This window comes from Simochromis diagramma, unplaced genomic scaffold (genome assembly GCF_900408965.1).
Source record: "Simochromis diagramma unplaced genomic scaffold, fSimDia1.1 OVJJ01000802.1, whole genome shotgun sequence".
Taxonomy (NCBI): domain Eukaryota; kingdom Metazoa; phylum Chordata; class Actinopteri; order Cichliformes; family Cichlidae; genus Simochromis; species Simochromis diagramma.
In genome coordinates, this window is record NW_024387492.1 from 22,500,196 (window position 1) to 22,517,504 (window position 17,309).

A 17,309-nucleotide genomic window follows, 5' to 3' on the forward strand; every position below is an offset into this window, starting at 1 on the left:
AATCAAGCCTGATGTTGTCAACAGTGTTGGTCAAGTTACTTGAAAAAAGTAATCAGTAACTAATTACTGATTACTTCCCCCAAAAAGTAATCCCGTTACTTTACTGATTACTTATTTTCAAAAGTAATTAATTACTTAGTTACTTAGCTACTTAGTTACTTTTTAAAAACACGATTTACAACCTGAAGAGGTGATAAAGTGATAGATCTTTCAGCCCAATTCTACTTTTTCTACATAATCCATCATACAAAATGTAATCAAATGGAAAAGTCTCTTTTTTTTTAACTTGTTTTATCAGTTTTAATCTTTTAACTTTATGCATCAAGCAAAAATTTAATTATATGCAACATTCTCTGAGTTGAATAAATTAGTTTAACATTTAAACCTATTTTCTACACATTCCAGCACATAAAATAAAATATTTTTTGTGTGTTTACACGCACTCTTTCAAATAGATGCAAGTAAAACACAGCAGAACATAAATAAAGTCAAAGACTCAGCGGTCCTGTTGCTCTATTTTCACCTGTAAAGCAGGACTGCTGTAGGCGGAGGTTTACCCTGGTGCAGGTGTGCCGCGGTCAGTTGAAGAATCCGCGAGTTTCTTTGTGAATTTCCCATTACGTCGTTGCGCACTCGGTGGGTGTTTGGAAGTTTAGGGGTTTTTTTCACTGTAAAAAGAAGTTTTCTTCCCACGCACGATGGACGCTAATGTTTTTGTCACTTTTTATGGAATCAAACTCAAAGTAAGGTCAGTACTTCCACGCTTTAAACGCTGCACGCTCATACTCTCTCCCACAGTCGATATGTGATCCATTGATCTGCAGACAGCTGTTGTCACTAACGGCGCACTCGCTTACGTCACTGTCGTGAGACATTCTCGCAAATAATCACGGTTTTAGTAACGCAGTAACGCAGCGTTCCTACAGGAAAGTAACGGTAATCTAATTACCGTTTTTGCAATAGTAATCCCTTACTTTACTCGTTACTCGAAAAAAGTAATCAGAGTAACGCGTTACTGCCCATCTCTGGTTGTCACACACATTAAGGAATTAATCGCACTCTTATTAATTTAACACTGATATGAGATCAGTACTCGGTATCAGCAGATACCTTAAGCCAGAATATCTGTCAGAACTGGAAAAAGTTGCATTGAAGCAGCTTGTTGAGTCTCAGCTGATGGCTGTGCAGCACTTTGATCTGCTTTTTAAATGAGAAATACAAATGATCTGACTTGGCTTATTTCTCAATTACTGATCAGAATAAATAAATAAGGAATACAATGGTGTGAAAAAGTGTTTGCCCAGTGCAAAAACAAACACTTTATCCTGAAAAAGAAGGAAATTTGAACAACAGACAGAACTGGAGAAGACTCTTGAATAAGAGGTGAAATGTTTTCACAGAAACTGGCCAGTTGTCACAAAAAACTGTTTTTCCTAGGAAAAGGTCTAATGTTTTGCTTACCATCAAACTTGGATGATTCACTGATCCTTGGCACAAATTCCAATTGTAATGGGAATCAGACACAGTGACTGAATTCCCACCAATAAGGGAACAAGTGGAGGTTTCTACACAAAGATCCTTTCTTACTGAACTGCAGCTCTCACACTTTAAGTTTTTGACACGGCCATGTGATCTTGCAGGGCTGCCGTGGTCCTTATGAAGATAGTACAAGAGCTCACATTATTACAACTACAAGCCTCACTTAGTGAAAGTCAGTGTTCATGACTCCACCATAACATGACCATAAAATGGCCTGCATGGCAGAGCTTCAAGATAAAAACCACTGCCACCATTTTTGTGTGACACACACACACACACACACACATACACATATATATAGAATAGGAAATCAGGAAGGGAGCAAACACTTTTCACACCATTGTATTTGGAAACTATAGGACTGAGAGATGGCTGTGACCAAATCAGTAGCTGTCCAAGTCTCCATGTGACTCTTGTTGTTATAGTAACAGCTGTGAAAGCTTTACCGATCTGGACTCTGTCAGAGTTGATGTCAAACACGCTGATGCGCCCAAAACTCCAGGAGCCGTTGACCAGCAGCACGATGTCGGCTTTCGCTGTTGTATTACACTGAGCACATGCAAGAAGACAGTGGTGTTGGAAGGAGTTGAGGTTAGCGAGACACCTGATGCACGACAGATACCTGACATGAGGGCCTGTTTGGTCTTATTTGGACTGTTTATGGGTGAGAAAAGTGAGAAAAAGTGAAAGGAAATGCATCAGGAGGAGAGACGAGTGAGGAGTAGGAGTACATCACAACAACTCGCCCACTCACAGGAAGTGTGAGAGCTGTGGTTCAGTAAGAAAGGATCTTTGTGTAGGAACCTCCACTTGTTTCCTGATTGGTGGGGAGTCAGTCACTGTATCTGCTTCCCACTAAAACAGGAACATCTGCCAGGATCACCGCGTCATCAGGAGTCTGATGGGAAGCATAATATGGAACGCCAGGACTGCCATAATGAATTAATTAAATACACCATTAAATAATTAATTAAATGAGGCAATAACTAATTAAAATTGTTATGACACATGTAATTAATTAATTAATTATTGACACATTTAAATAATTATTTATGTATTTCACATTTTAATTAATTATTGACACATTTAATTAATTCATTATTGAAACATTTAATTAATTATTTAATGGTGTATTTAATTAATTCATTATGGCAGTCCTGGCGTTCCATAGCATAACAGGAGACTTTTTCCTAGGAAAAAGTGTAAGTGTAAACAGAGCTCTTTGAAACACTACAGTAATGGTAAATATCTACTTTTGCATGACTAAAGACCCCTTTATCCAGCATCCAGCAAGATATCCCATATGGAAAAGAAATAGTAAAAACTTATAAAAGACTTGCATAAGATGTGGCCTACTTCATATAGTGAATCATATAAGGCTTATATGATTAACTCATGAAAGTGGCCACTTTCTCATTACTTTCATATATTGTTTTAGTAAGTATCCAAAACATACAAGTTTCATTTATATAATTTTTCAAGGGATCTTATATCTGTTTTCACTCTTGTATGCTTTTCATACAAGTTTCACACAAGACAGATACAACCTTTATAAGATTTCTATATATCTTTTCCATATGGGATGCATTTACGGTGATACCAGTAAAGCTCAGTGCTGCTTCCAAATGGGTAATTATGTGACACATGAATTAATAAGTTGGTCAATTTCTAGACGTTAGTGTCAACACTTCAGAACATTTTACTATGTTCTGCATGACACTCCAAATGACTCCAAATGAGAAGACAGAGGTGAGGGAACTCGAGCCATGCATTCCTAAATAATGTCTCCTAATCTAAGGAGCTTGGAGAGAAAGAGGCTGGACTTTTTGTGAAAACGTTTCTCCTCTCATCCCAGGGCCTTTTCAGTCTGTCTTCTAATCGTAATCATTTGCTCAAATTTCCTTCTTTTTCAAGATAAAAATGTCATTTATTTACACAGTATACACAGAATATTTTCCCACAATATTTCTTATTTTCCGCTGACCATAACTGAGGTAAGTGAGGCCTGCAGTTCTTTGGATTTTGCTCTTTGGATGTCGTCCCAGTTCAGGTCTGAAGTGGGAAGAGTCTCCACACGATCTGCTACTTAACGGGGCGGGAGGTGCTGCTCCTAGCTCTGCCTGCCCCAGTTCTTACGACATCCAGAGGTGGATGGACAACAGAGTAGAGGTGGGAAGTTCTTGAAATTATAATGTTTTGAATTGGTTTGATGATTTGAAGGTAACATTTGTTTCATATTTTACTGCAATAACATTTTATCATACTCAAATTAAACTGTTATATTTCAAGACCATGGACAGCGAACATGGTTTTCACTGTGATCTCGATAGTTGCTCCAACATGACTGTTTTTAAAGGTGGAACTACACAGTTTCAGCTACACTTCGACAATACATAAGATGTCACGGAGATCGTGCATTGCACTTGTCAGATTAGGCTCATCACACTGAAATGAATTGACTGCGCTTTTTAAACACACCTGAAAAACTAACCACACCTATCAACGCTATTGTGCGGATTGTACTCACACACTAATTTAGTTGGAAACAGCAGCTCAGTTTTGTGGACTCACACATTTTACCTTTATCCACCAACAGTCAGCCATTCTACACACAAAGAGCCACAAACTGGTTTGTTGATCATGGGAGCCATGTTGTTTTTATTGATCCTCGGATCAATATAAAGAGAGTACATGAAGTAACTGTAATGTAGTCACATTTATAAACAATTTGAGTCTGAGTGCTCACACCATGCAAACTCCACAAAGGAAGAAACCAGGAGCTGGAATCAGGAATCTTATTGCTGTGAGACAGAAGTGTTAACCATGGTGGTGAAGCAGTTAGCACTGATCATAATGATCCTAAAAACACTGAAATAAAGATATGAACACGCAGACCGACACAGATGGAGTATTTTCAAGTGGCTGACTGGTTTTGGGGGAGTGGAAACGACTGAAGAAGAGGAGTTAAACTTTCTTCTGAATGATGCCCCCACAGCTCAAATGACACCTATCCATCTCCTGAAAGGAAGAGTTCAAAGACAAAGATAGAACTAGTTTGTCGTGCACATGGTAACCTGAACATCAAACATAGTGTCCATGCACTAAATAAAATGATGAATTATTTTTGTTCTTTAATTTTGTACTAAGTTTTCTGTATAACCAACAGTACAGACTGTAGAAGAGGAAACACTCACGGGTGGTCTCGGTGCCCCTGAGAGGCTCGCTGCTCCGCTCGCCAATCACAGCATAAACACTGATGATGTACTCAGTCAGAGGGTTTAGATTTTCCAGCACTACAGTGGTCACTGATCCCTCGACTTGCAGCTGAAACGATAAAGCATTGGTTCTTATTCTGTTGACCAGTGAACGAGTAAATGACAGGTGGATTTGATCAAAACCAAAGAATACTTCAAACCAACAGTTGGACTCACTTTTGGGATTTTGTGAGTGTCACAGTTCTGGGTCTTCAACACGGTTTTCAGTTCTGCATTAATTTTCTGTTTCTTATTGTGTGGCATTGGCCACTTTCTGGGCCAGGTTCTGTTCATAAGTTTCTGAAATGTAAAACTCTAGACTAAATGAGTCTTATGCAGCATTTTTATACACTGTTTATGCTCTGATGAGTGTATATTTTTATATTTGGGTTGTCACAAATAAATGAAATGAGAGTTTTGCCATCAGTATGAATTACATGTATTCTGATGGTGGGAGCTAAAAGCCTCTGGTCTCTGGTTACAAAATAACATAAGGGGGAGAGCTCATCTCACCTCCTTGGGGGGTCCTCCGGCTGCTACCGAGTAAGTGATGCGAAACTGGTCCACGGTGCCGTCAGGTGGAGTCCAGGTGGTGCGGAAGGAGCTCTGTTTCACCTCTGAGGTCACCAGGTTGGTTGGTGCCCCCAGTGGCTCATCGTCTGAATAAGAGACAGAGCACAGAAAATGGAATCCATCATGTTGACATCAAACGATGCAACATATCACATATCCTTTTATCATTCAGCTAAGCTAAGAGGATAATCTTCTGTTTTCAGTGCAGAATTGATTTGTGAATAACAAAAACAAAGTAATTTCTATTTCCCGTGTGTAGTGTGTCGTCAGTTTCATTGCTGAAACAGGGTAAATGCTGCTGTGCCAATGAGTGCTTAACCTTTAAAGCCTGAACCATGAAATAATTGTAAGAATTTTCCATTTCTTTTGAAAATACGGTTTTTTTAAAGCCTCTGATGAATCGGACTGGACAGCCGGAGAAAAGCAGCCAATGTATGAAGAAAAACTTGGAAAGTCCTGAAGAACGCATGGAAAGCTATTGCTAAAAACCACTTTAACAAATTATAAGAGTCAGGTTCCCCAGAAGAAAATCTAAAGGTATAAGAGTTGGCTCAAGACTTTTGCACAGTAACTGTATTAGTCTATTAGTTAGTATTAATTAGTAGATTTATCAGTGCTTTGCTCCACCGTCTTGTCTAAATATGGAAACCTCTGACTCAAAAACCAACAGAGCGATAATCGTTAAGCTAAAGTTGAGGGTTTAAAATTCACAAGCCAGTGGGTGACGTGACAATGTTAATCTATCATAGATATATATATTTTTAACTAAATGTACACTTATTAAATCACTTCAAAATTTCAGGAGATTAAGTTATTCAAGCCAGAGGTGTGGACTCGAGTCACATGACTTGGACTCGAGTCAGACTCGAGTCATTAATTTTATGACTTTAGACTTGACTTGAAAAAATGTTCTAAGACTTGTGACTTGACTTGGACTTTTACACCAATGACCTGGGACTTGAATTGGACTTGAACCGGTTTACTTGAAAAGACTTGATATTTTACCCCAAATATAAAATTTAACATGCATATTATATAGAGATTGAAAATGTGACGTCATTCGCGGGTAGAACCGCAAAGGATTCTGGGAACTCGTGGCAAGAGGTACTAGCGCACGCAGGCTTTCAATTGAAATCAGTTACACAGCGATAAAAAGAAACACAAAAATGTCAAGAAGCTGTTGTATTATTAACTGCAATAGCCGGTCGCATGACAGCCACGGGAAGCCGACGGGTAAAGAGATCGGTTGTTATCAGATTACGTCGTTGAAGAGAAATTGTTCGAGCCATGTTTCCGAAGTAACAAAGAGCCGACTGGATTGCAGCCATTCAAAGATCAAATATAACGTCCCAGAACACTCCAGCTCACAGGTTAGTCTGCTCCAAGCATTTCCACAAAGGTCAGTCTGCTGTTGTAGTTAATGCGTCATTTTCATAACATAATTGGTGATATAGGTTACAAGCAAGTCTGGCGCTGACCAGAAATTGTCGCGCTATGCTCCTTTGTTTATTGTGCATAAATAGTGAATTGTCCTGACACGATATTGCGTTTCGCTTCTGTTATTACCATGGTACATTGACAAAAACATATACTTTTATTCACAGGGTAAAACAGTTGTTTTGTATTACTAATTGCCAGTGTTGGGACTAACGCGTTATTAAGTAACGCGTTACAGTAACTACGTTATTATTGTGGTAACGAGCACGGTAACTAGTTATTATGCCAAAATCAGGAACGCGTTAGTCGTTACTGGGATTTAGATAGGGTCGTTACTCGTTACTTCGTGTGGTGGCTATCGCGGAGCTTCCACAGATTCAGTAACATTAGCAAGTGGTGGAAGCCAGCAGGTGGAGGAGGGAAAAGGGGATGCAGAAGGAAAAGAGACCCGAGGCGGCCGCCGGTCCAAGTGTGAACTGAACTTCAGGTAAGAAGTTATGACCTGCAGTCTCTCTGGGTCAGATATAAACCAAGTTTAGGTGGAGTTTATTTTCGTTATTCTGACTTTTTCCGTACTGCGTGCTAGCTAGCATGACGGAGTTTCTATACAGCTGGGTGGGTGCTATGAAGCTAATGATGTTGCACTTTATTTTGTTCATAAGTTATTAGAGTTGCCAACCGTCCCGTCTGGTATTCAGAGAAAATATTACGCGTTTCTTATTGAGGTGAAAAGGAACAGTTTGTCCCGTAATTCAGCTACAATGGAAAAGGCACAAAGCTGGAGTTACTCTGTGTCTTTACGCTGCACAGCTGCCTCTTCTTCTCTCATTCTCCCCCCTCCCTCTCCCGTTTCTACTTCAATCATGAAAACTGATCAGTGATCAGCTGATCGGCTCTCTTGTTTGTTTATCGCTCACTTTGCGCCAGAAAGAGGAAACCAGCGGATGTCGCGCTAAACAAAAGCAGCACGTTTAAGCTTGATCAGCTGTTGTTAGAATTTATTTAATATTAATTTCTAGTATCAGCTGATGTTTGCTGGAGCCACAGCTGCAAAAAAGCTGCTGGTCATGATATGGTTTGGTTATCTGGTGAGAGGGAAACATGAGGATGAAACCAGGAGATGTCCTTACTGGATCATCAGAGCTGTGATGGAGAAACAGGTTTACCTTTTAGGTGACATGAATGAGTTGAAGGGAAGTTATGAACTGTTTCTGAGAGACAAATAACCCCAGGATCCTTTTTTAGGTAGCTGACAGCTGGTAACCGTGCAGGTGCGGATCTAGCAAAGTGTTGCCAGGGGTCCATGTAGGGCATTAACAGGGAGAGGGGGGCACAAAGAAATACTTTTCTTTCTTATTCTCATTTAAAATATCTAGCTTTTAAAAAATAATTATCTGAATCTTACAACAAACGATTGATAGATTGATGCATATATACCATCAAAACAGTGTACATCACTGTCACAACAGTGTTTATTTTCATTCAAAGGCTTTATGATTTTTCCTATAATGGTGGGCCATTATAGGGCCATCTAGTCAAAATGCCCAGGACGATTTATTTGTCCCAGTCCAGCCCTGTATGCAGCTCATCTGCAGTCTGGTGTTACCTACATCTTCCAATTCAGAAGGCAGAATTTCCGAGTTCTGAGTACAATCGAAAGCACCACAACTGCAGTTTTTGTGTTGGATGTAAAAGGCGCACATGACGCTGTGACGTAGGCTAGAATCATCGCAGTAGTCAATGACGGTCCAGGCGTGGGATTTCTCTCGTGGAAATGTGCACATTATCTTTTCCTTTCTATTGGTAGGTGGCACAGTGCACTTGTGGCAAGTAAGCAAGCTAGAAGACTGGCAAAGTTATGGAAGCAACACATTAACAAGAGAATTCTGAGTAAAACCAAAGTTACTTTCCCTAGTAACTAGTTACTTTGAAAGTAACGAGTAACTTGAAGTAACTGAGTTACTTTTGAGAGAAGTAACTAGTAATGTAACTAAGTTACTATTTTAAAGTAACTTACCCAACACTGCTAATTGCCCAGTGCGATTACAGCATACAATATTATTGTCACTGCTACATTTCTGTGATGCTACCAGAAATTATTTCCACTACTAATTAATTACCATTGAGCTCAAAGGTGCTATTAATAAATGGTTAACGAATGTGTATTTATGACGATGATTTGTGAGACTGGTAAACTTATGATACGTACGATGGTCTTTACTTTCTACACAGTGCATTTCAAGGTCCTGTACCCATCCGTCGGTAAACTGTACCTGGGCTTGTTGCAGTGACCGGAAGTTACTAAACTTCACGAGTGTATGCACTCACTCCAAGAAGCTTATAATTATAAATATGCATATAAATATGCTAGGATAAGATAGCTGACTTCATCTAACTAGCAAATGTTTTCCAGGCTACGTTGGTGATGCAGTTTTTTTTAATGTGTATGATATTTTTGTCATGCGATTTTAAAGCCGGTCCTACAAGCGCATCCAAGAATAGCATGCAGCTTATCTCAGAACTGTTGGTGAAAACTATTCTTGGAGCTAGGTTTAATTGAGCTGCATTTTAAAGAGGTGCAATTTCACAATTTGTGTATATTTTCTAAGTTCACTATTTTGTCATGTGTTGAGAAAAACACAGATTTAAAAATTACATGGTCTAATATTTACATTTAGCATATAACTGCAACATGCTTTTTTCGTTGTTTTTTTTTTAAAGACTCGAAAGGACTTGAAATTCAAAATTTCAGACTTGTGACTTTACTTGGACTTTTACACCAGTGATTTGAGACTCGACTCTGACTTGCCTGACATTACTTGAGACTTGACTTGAGACTTGAGGATAAAGACTTGAGACTTACTTGAGACTTGCAAAACAATTACTTGGTCCCACCTCTGATTCAAGCTATATTAAAGGTTTTCTACACAACATTAATAAACAATGCAGTTTGGGTACTCTTTTAAGAATCAGCTTGATCAGTTTCATAGTATATGTACACATACAAGGAATTGGGCTCCAACTCCAAGATTTCATAAAAGTTATTGAGATGCTGGTCTTATAATTATCCAGTGTCTCCAACCTGAGCCCTTTAAGCTGTTGTACAAGTTGATTGTGAGGTCATTAACGATGTCCGGCAGGAACTCAAAGTCAGTGACGGAGTATACGTGACTCTCATCTGGATCAGAGGCGATGGACTTCAGCTCATTCTCATCAATATGAGCTATACCTACCAGAAAAATGCACGATCAAATTGAGAATTACACATTTAAACAGAGACTAAGAACAAAATAATATCAGTGTCTTCCAAATGAATCAGTCAAGCTTCACTCCTGTTAGCGAAGAACAGGAAACTGACGTTAAAATTGGTCAGTGCAAGACTGGAAACTCCTGAGATCTCTCTTTCTACTGCAACATTTAAATGCTGAGATTAGAATTTGCATAAACAACATAAAAGTGTGGACCCATTTTGCCTTGTAAGAACACTTCAGGCTAATGGTAGTGGTGGAAATGGTAGTGGGGCCCTTAGTACCAACTGAACCATCATTTAAATATCAAAGCATGAGTATTGTTGCTGGTCTTTTTTCTTTCTTTCTTTTTTAAATCACAGTCTGTAGCTCATTGCTGCTTTCCTTGCATTTTTTCCCTATGTAAACAACCAAGCTCACTAACCAACAGCATAGAGCTCAATGCCACTGTCTCTGAGTTTCTGTGAGACTTGGATGACTTCGTCCTGGGACCTTCCATCAGTGATCAGGATGCCAATTTTGCGGGAGTCTCCACGCATCCCCACATTAGGTTTGAAGTTGTTTTCAAGCATGTAGTTTAGAGCCAAGCCTACAACACAGCAGCAAAGATGTTTTACCAAGACTTCAATTGGAAACATTGCGATGGGGGGAGCCTAGCAATGCTGTTAAAAAGTCACCTGTCATGGTGTTTCCTCCTTTATGTGGCAGGTTGGCAATGGCATGCAGCAGGGATGCTTTGGTGGGGTGGGCGTTGAGGTGCCATTCAGTCCTTGGATCACCACTGTACTGAGTCAGACCTGCAGAAAACACATCCAATAATGTAGAACACCAAAGATACACAAACTCTGATCCTCAGCTTTTTCACAAAATAGACAAAATGATAACAACTACAAATAAAGAGGGACAAACAAAGCAACCTATTCTGCTTTTCCTTATTTTCTGCCATCTATACACTGTTCCAACGGTGGATGTTCAATGTAAACAAAGTTTTGAATAATGAGATTAGTGTACATACAAGTAATCCTTGTAAAGCCAGGCTTCAGACTACTCGAAATGTTTGGTACATGTTCAGCATAACGTAAAAGAAACCAGATATCCAGTCATCTCAGGCACAGAAGCCCCACCCACCTGCTGTTTAAATCATCTGCCTGTAAAGAACAGCCAATCAGAGGAAAGCTGACTTAAAGTAGTGATTCTGAAACTTCTTCTCGTTTGCCCCACTTTTTAAATGAATCAAATCAACCTTTACCGATCTGGACACTTTCTGGGCCAATGTCAAACACACTGACCACACGAGCAATGAAGTTGCAGACGGTTTTGAAGTTTACGCGTCCAACACTCCAGGATCCGTCAACCAGCAGTACGATGTCGGCTTTCGCTGTGGTGTTACACTGAGCATCTCCAGAGAGAGGCGGTGCTGTTGGGAGGAGGGGAGGTTAGTGAGACACCTGGTACACAACAAATACCCACCTCACCTATTGAGTCCTATTTTAACTGTTTGTATGTGAGAGAAAAGTGAGAAAGAGTGAGATGAAATACATAAGGAGGAAAGAAGACAAAGGCACAGAAAAGACTGTCGATTCTTTTCTCGTCAGATAACTGGCCCTGTGGTCTCAGTAGGAAGTAGCCTCTCCCACACTGTGATCTATGGCGCCACCTGCTCCCAAAATTATTTACATGTTCCTGCTCCAGGAAAAGGCTGCTCAGCTGTTCAAAACAAGTTAGGAGACATTTTAGCTCTTTTAAGGGACTGCAGTCATAAACACAGTAGTCTAAAAAGCAGCCTCCTATCTGGTTTTCCTAATCAGTTTTCCTTGACGTCAATGGAAATCCAAATGAGATCAAGAAAAGGTGCAAAGCAGATCATATAAAAAAGAACCACTGTTGAAAAATACAAGTTTAGTACAATATTTGAAATTTTAAATAGATAATAATAAAGTGAAGTAAAATTAATTTCATATTGAGGTGAGTTGGTCATTCTATCCGCTCTTATTTTCTCTCTCTACAACAGCGTTTGGGAATTCTCATTCCCAACCATTTTCATTCTTTTGGTCACTACCCAAACCTCATGACCATAGGTTAGGATAGGGACGTAAATCAGCTGGTAAATCAAAAATTTCACTTTTATGCTCACTTCTCACTTCACCACAAAAGATCATAACAGTGTCCACACCACACCAATCCACGTGTAAATCTTTCGCTCCACTTTGTCCTCCCTTGTGAGCAAGATAGAGATACTTGAAGTCCTCCACTCCACCCTTCTCCAGCTTAGAACATGGCCCCAGATTTGGGGGTGCAAATTCTCATTCCAATGCACAATGACTGAAAATAGCACAACTAAAGAACAATGGGCTGTGAGGCCAGTTTCTTGATCATTAATATTCAAATTGTCATGACCATTGATCAACAGCCACTGGTCAAAGACCATTGATCAATAACCAATGATCAGTGGCCATGAGTACCATTTACAGAGAGTTGGGGAATAGCTGTAATCACAGCATTGTAAGATGGTGAAAGGTGTGCCCTACATGGCTATTTCTAACTCTAAATAATAGTACGAGCCATGAAAGTAAAGTCATGATTGCAATGTTGAACAATTAAAGGGCAATAGCCTTTATTAAATCACTAAAAAATGTGCCACTCTACACTTCCTAAAAGAGTTATACAACAGATTCAAATAACTAGCTATAGCCTCTTGTCAGAAAAACTAAAATTGGGAAGTCTTTTCAGCTTTGTAAAATGTTGAACAATGTATCTAAAGCTAACTGTGATGCTGGTCTAATGCTCCACTTACTCATTACCAACCTGAGGCCTTTATGCTGTTGCACAAGTTGATTGTGACGTTGTCAACGATGTCCAGTAGGAGCTGGAAGTTGCTAACTAGGTACATGTGACTCTCGTCTGGATCAGAGGCAATGGACTTCAGCTCGTACTCATCATAACTTCCTATACCTGAGGGACAAATGATCAGGTTGAGAATTTCACTTCAAAATAGAGATTTCAAAACAAAAATAGCATATCAGTGTCTGCTAAATAAATCAATAAACCATCATTAAATAGGTACACTTAATAAAAATAAAAATCTGGATTTAAGAGGGAGCCATTAAAGAGAAGCCAATATAGGAGAAAGATGCTCTCTCTTTCTAGCCCATTAGATATATATAATTCAAACTACTGCAGCACAGTACTTGTAATACTTACAGCATCCTCTAATCACTATAATACATTATTATGGTCAACAGTATCAAACACTGCACTGAGGTCTAGCAGGACAAGCACAGACATCTGTGATGAGCTCTGAAACCTGACTGAAACTCTGGAATAAACCATTCCTCTGCAGGTGCTAATTTAGCTGTTTTAAAACTACCCTTAGCTTAGACAGCTGGGTGCTGAGAAAGCTGGGATTGAGGGAGAGATTGAAGTTGCCCCGGCTTTCCTATCACATCTGAGAGGGTAAAAAGTCTTATCATCCAGCCTTTTATGCTTAAAATGATGCACGGTATAACAGGGCTTTTCCATATTTTCTAACAGTAAACCATCTTTATTCTTGATCAAAGATATGATCAAAACATACGTTTGATTAACATGTTGAACGGGAAATGTAGTTTCAGTAGTGAAAATTACATTAATGTCTGGATTTTGTGTGCATAGACGTGATCCAGCTTTCACCTTGGAGAATCAGTGTCTGCATGTGGCTGCAGGAATGCGAGGAACGTCTTCTGCTGGAATTTTCAACAGTGAACATCTTAGGTACCATCTTATGAACTGTTCATCTCACAGAAGACAAAGGGAAGAACATGGTATCTCTTCTTCACTTAACATTTATACCTGTTTACCCTTTTCCCCCATTCTCTTACTTGACGTCACATCTTCTCAGATGACATCTGACATGTTGACAGGTTTTTGATATGGGCGACATGGGCCGTTGACGATATCATCTTGCCCGTGGTCGGGGCGGCATTACGGGCATTGGGGAAAAAAAATTGCTCCTGCTAATGCTGCCCCAACATCAAGTCACCGCATTTTGGGAATGGCATAGGCACCGATCGGTTTTCTATCGCCCATTTGCTGGGCGTAAGGGCGCCATCCGTTTGCAAGGTGCGCCTGCTGCTTGTTGGAGGAGAGGGGATTCTCTGGCTGGCTGGAGCGGTATCTAATAACCAACTCGCAAAATAAAACAAAATAAAAACAAACCAACAAACACAAAACCCCCAGATATTATGATAAAGACTTATAATTTGCACTGATGTTTTTTCAAAATTCTATACGTGAAAAGTGAGCACGAGAGCCCTTGATGCGCCTGCTTGCTGCTGTGCTGAAGTCAAAGTAAACTTTATTTATATCAGGAGTCAGCACAGAGACTACAAGCCCATTATCATCAATGGAGCTCCAGTGGAGAGGGTGCAGTCCTTCAAGTATCTCGGTGTCCACATCTCCTCAGACCTGACATGGTCTGCCCACATTCATGTCCAGACCAAAAAGGCTAGGCAGCGCCTGTACCACCTATGACAACTGAGGAAGTTCAGGGTCTCTCCAGAGATCCTCAGGATTTTCTATACAGGCGCTGTGGAGAACATCCTCACACAGAACACCACATTCTAGTTTGGGAACAGCTGTGTTAAGGACCAAAAATCTCCTCAGAGAACGCTGCTGCAGGATTGCTCTCCCCCACTTCAGGACATCTACACCAGGACTAGAGGAGCGCATATACTGAAGGACCTGCCCCATCCTGGCAACAAACTGTTCCAACTTCTGCAATCCGGTAGAAGGTTCCGCATCATCCGGGCAAGGACAGAGAGACTCCAGAGGAGCTTCTATCCCCAAGCCATCCGGACCCTAACACCTCCCCACCACCACCACCACCACACACACACACACGCCCTCTCACATCATCCAAGGTTGTTTTATTGTCAGGGTTACAATTAGGTTATGGTTAGGTTTGGGCTAAGGGTTAGGCACAAACATTAATTTTTGATAGTTAAGTTTAGGGTAAGTGGCAAGGGAAACCATTATGTCAATTAGATGTCCTCTTAGGATATGAAAACAGGATGTGCGTGCGCGCGCGTGTGTGTGTGTGTGTGTGTGTGTGTGTGTGTGTGTGTGTGTGTGTGTTTTATGTGTTTTTATGTGTAGGTGTGTGTGTAGGTGTGTGTGCGTGCATCATGCGTGCGTGCGTGTTTGCTGGGCAAGAAACATTATACAATCATGTTAGAGTGGCACCCAACTACCCAGCACATTATGCCAGGCCCACAATCTGTGCAGGTGGTGGAAGCGTTGCCTTGTATGGTGGCTGAGCTAGCTAGCACAAACCTAAGAGTAAGTGCATTTTGTTTCAAGTGGTACAAGTTGCAGCTCATCACTGCTTAGCTAGTGTTACTTTTGTTTTCCCATTTAAACAATCAAGATCACTCACCAATAGCATAGAGCTTGATGCCTCTGTCTCTCAGGTTCTTTGACTTAAAGTAAACTTCATCTTGGGACTTTCCGTCAGTGATCAGGACACCAATTTTGCGGGAGTCTTCTCGCATGCCCACACTGGGATTGAAGTTGTTGTTACAGATGTATCTTAGAGCCCAGCCTACAAAATAGCAACAAAGAAGTTTTACAAAGAGTTCAGCCAGAACAGGTACATGTCACAATGCAGGAACAGACTCAAGCGTTGGACCAAGAAAAAAGTTGAACAGTTTATTTACAAAAGTCACACCAAGTGATATATACAAAATGTGCAGGGGAAAAGAGGTCCAGACATCCTAGGGCGGGGAAGGGCAACAACAATCCTCTTCAGTCACACACACGAGAACATTCTCTTCAGTCACACACGCCACTCGATACACTCGTCATAACCAACATACATACGTCAGAACTCCAATGGAAAACAGGCAGGGACACGTCCAGGGAAATCTATGCACAAAAAGAGAATGAAGTCACAAACCAGGAAAATATATCAGGAACGAGATTAGCATGAGAGAGCCGGGCAACACTGACAAGAATCATGCAACGATCCAGCGATGAGAAACACCGACCTGCCATCTTAAATAGTCGCCAGAGAGCCAAGGTAGTGAGCAGCAGGTCCTTGTTACATACCTTGGTGCGCAGCAGCACAGACTACGTAGCTCGCCAGGCATGACGGCACCTGGGGAGATGGTGGTGGTCCAAGCGTACCTCGAAGGGAGACAATCCGGTGGCTAAGTAGATTAAGCATACTCTATCCAGGGAAGACAGTCACTCCATACGGACTGGTTGGTTGATGCCACACAACGGAGGGCTGCTTCCTGTTCCTGGCTCATGCGTTCGGTTTGCCCATTGCTCTGCAGGTGGAAACCAGAGGATCAACTAACCCTAGAGCTCTTAGCAAAACAGAACACCTTCCAGACTCTTGAAGTGAACTACGGCCCTTGGTCGGAGACGATATCCTCTGGTATCCCATGGAGGTGGAAAACATGGGTAGTCAGGAGTGGGGCTGTTTCCAGGGCCGTAGGAAGCTTGGGTAGCGTGAGAAAATGGGCAGCTTTAGAAAAATGATCAACAATGGTGAGGATGACTGTATTACCTGCCGAGGGTGGAAGGCCGATGACAAAGAGGGAGACCCAATCTCCCAGGTGATGGCTCCCACTGTGCAGGATGGAGGTAGGATGGGTGAAGCTTCACAGGACTCTTCAGATGAAGCAAACTGCCAGGAAAGATGAGATGACTGAGATGTTTTGCAGTTTGTAGATAGGTCAGGTTCTTGAGATCCATCCAAACAATGAATGGTGCCCCCACTCCTCCAGGGCGAGCTTGATCACCAGTAGCTCATGGTCTCCCACATCATAGTTTCGCTCTGCAGGTGATAACTGACGAGAAAGAAAAGCACATGGGCGGAGCTTACTGGGAGAGGACAGCCCCAATTCCAGTGTCAGAGGCGCAGGTCTGTTTGAAGCCCAAGCAAACCACTGCTTGAGCTGGCTGAAAGCTGCCTGAGCCAACTGGTCCCACTGAAAGAAGCTCTTGGGAGAGGTTGGGCGGGTTAAAGATATGGCTTTTTTGCTGAAATCACAGATAAATCTATGGTAGAAAGTGAAAGAAAAAACAAGGAACCATTGTAATTGCTTTCGATTTTGTGTTCTGGCCAATCCAACACATCCTGTACCTTAACAGGGTCTGGTTTCAGGTTCCCCTGCTGGATGATGTAGGCCAAGAAACTGACCGTGTCAATGTGGAATTCCCATTCTTCACCTCTGACAAAAAGTCGGTTCTCCGGGAGACACTGGAGCACCTG

At 41.1% G+C, this 17,309-nt stretch overlaps 1 protein-coding gene across 2 annotated transcripts in view; it reads right to left on the reverse strand.

The window, feature by feature from the left end:
- Window positions 1-4,169: 4,169 nt before the first annotated feature.
- LOC120724687 (collagen alpha-1(XII) chain-like) overlaps window positions 4,170-17,309 on the reverse strand; it is a 34,801-nt gene continuing 21,661 nt past the window's right edge. For both annotated transcript variants that reach the window (XM_040017004.1, XM_040017003.1), the window contains exons 5-13: window positions 15,465-15,629; window positions 12,857-13,003; window positions 11,301-11,468; window positions 10,729-10,848; window positions 10,476-10,640; window positions 9,886-10,032; window positions 5,307-5,452; window positions 4,734-4,863; window positions 4,170-4,557 (exon numbers count right to left, since the gene is read on the reverse strand). In XM_040017004.1, the coding sequence (XP_039872938.1) occupies window positions 4,547-4,557; window positions 4,734-4,863; window positions 5,307-5,452; window positions 9,886-10,032; window positions 10,476-10,640; window positions 10,729-10,848; window positions 11,301-11,468; window positions 12,857-13,003; window positions 15,465-15,629 (1,199 nt within the window). In that variant the 3' untranslated portion in view covers window positions 4,170-4,546. The remainder of the gene's footprint in view (window positions 4,558-4,733; window positions 4,864-5,306; window positions 5,453-9,885; window positions 10,033-10,475; window positions 10,641-10,728; window positions 10,849-11,300; window positions 11,469-12,856; window positions 13,004-15,464; window positions 15,630-17,309) is intronic.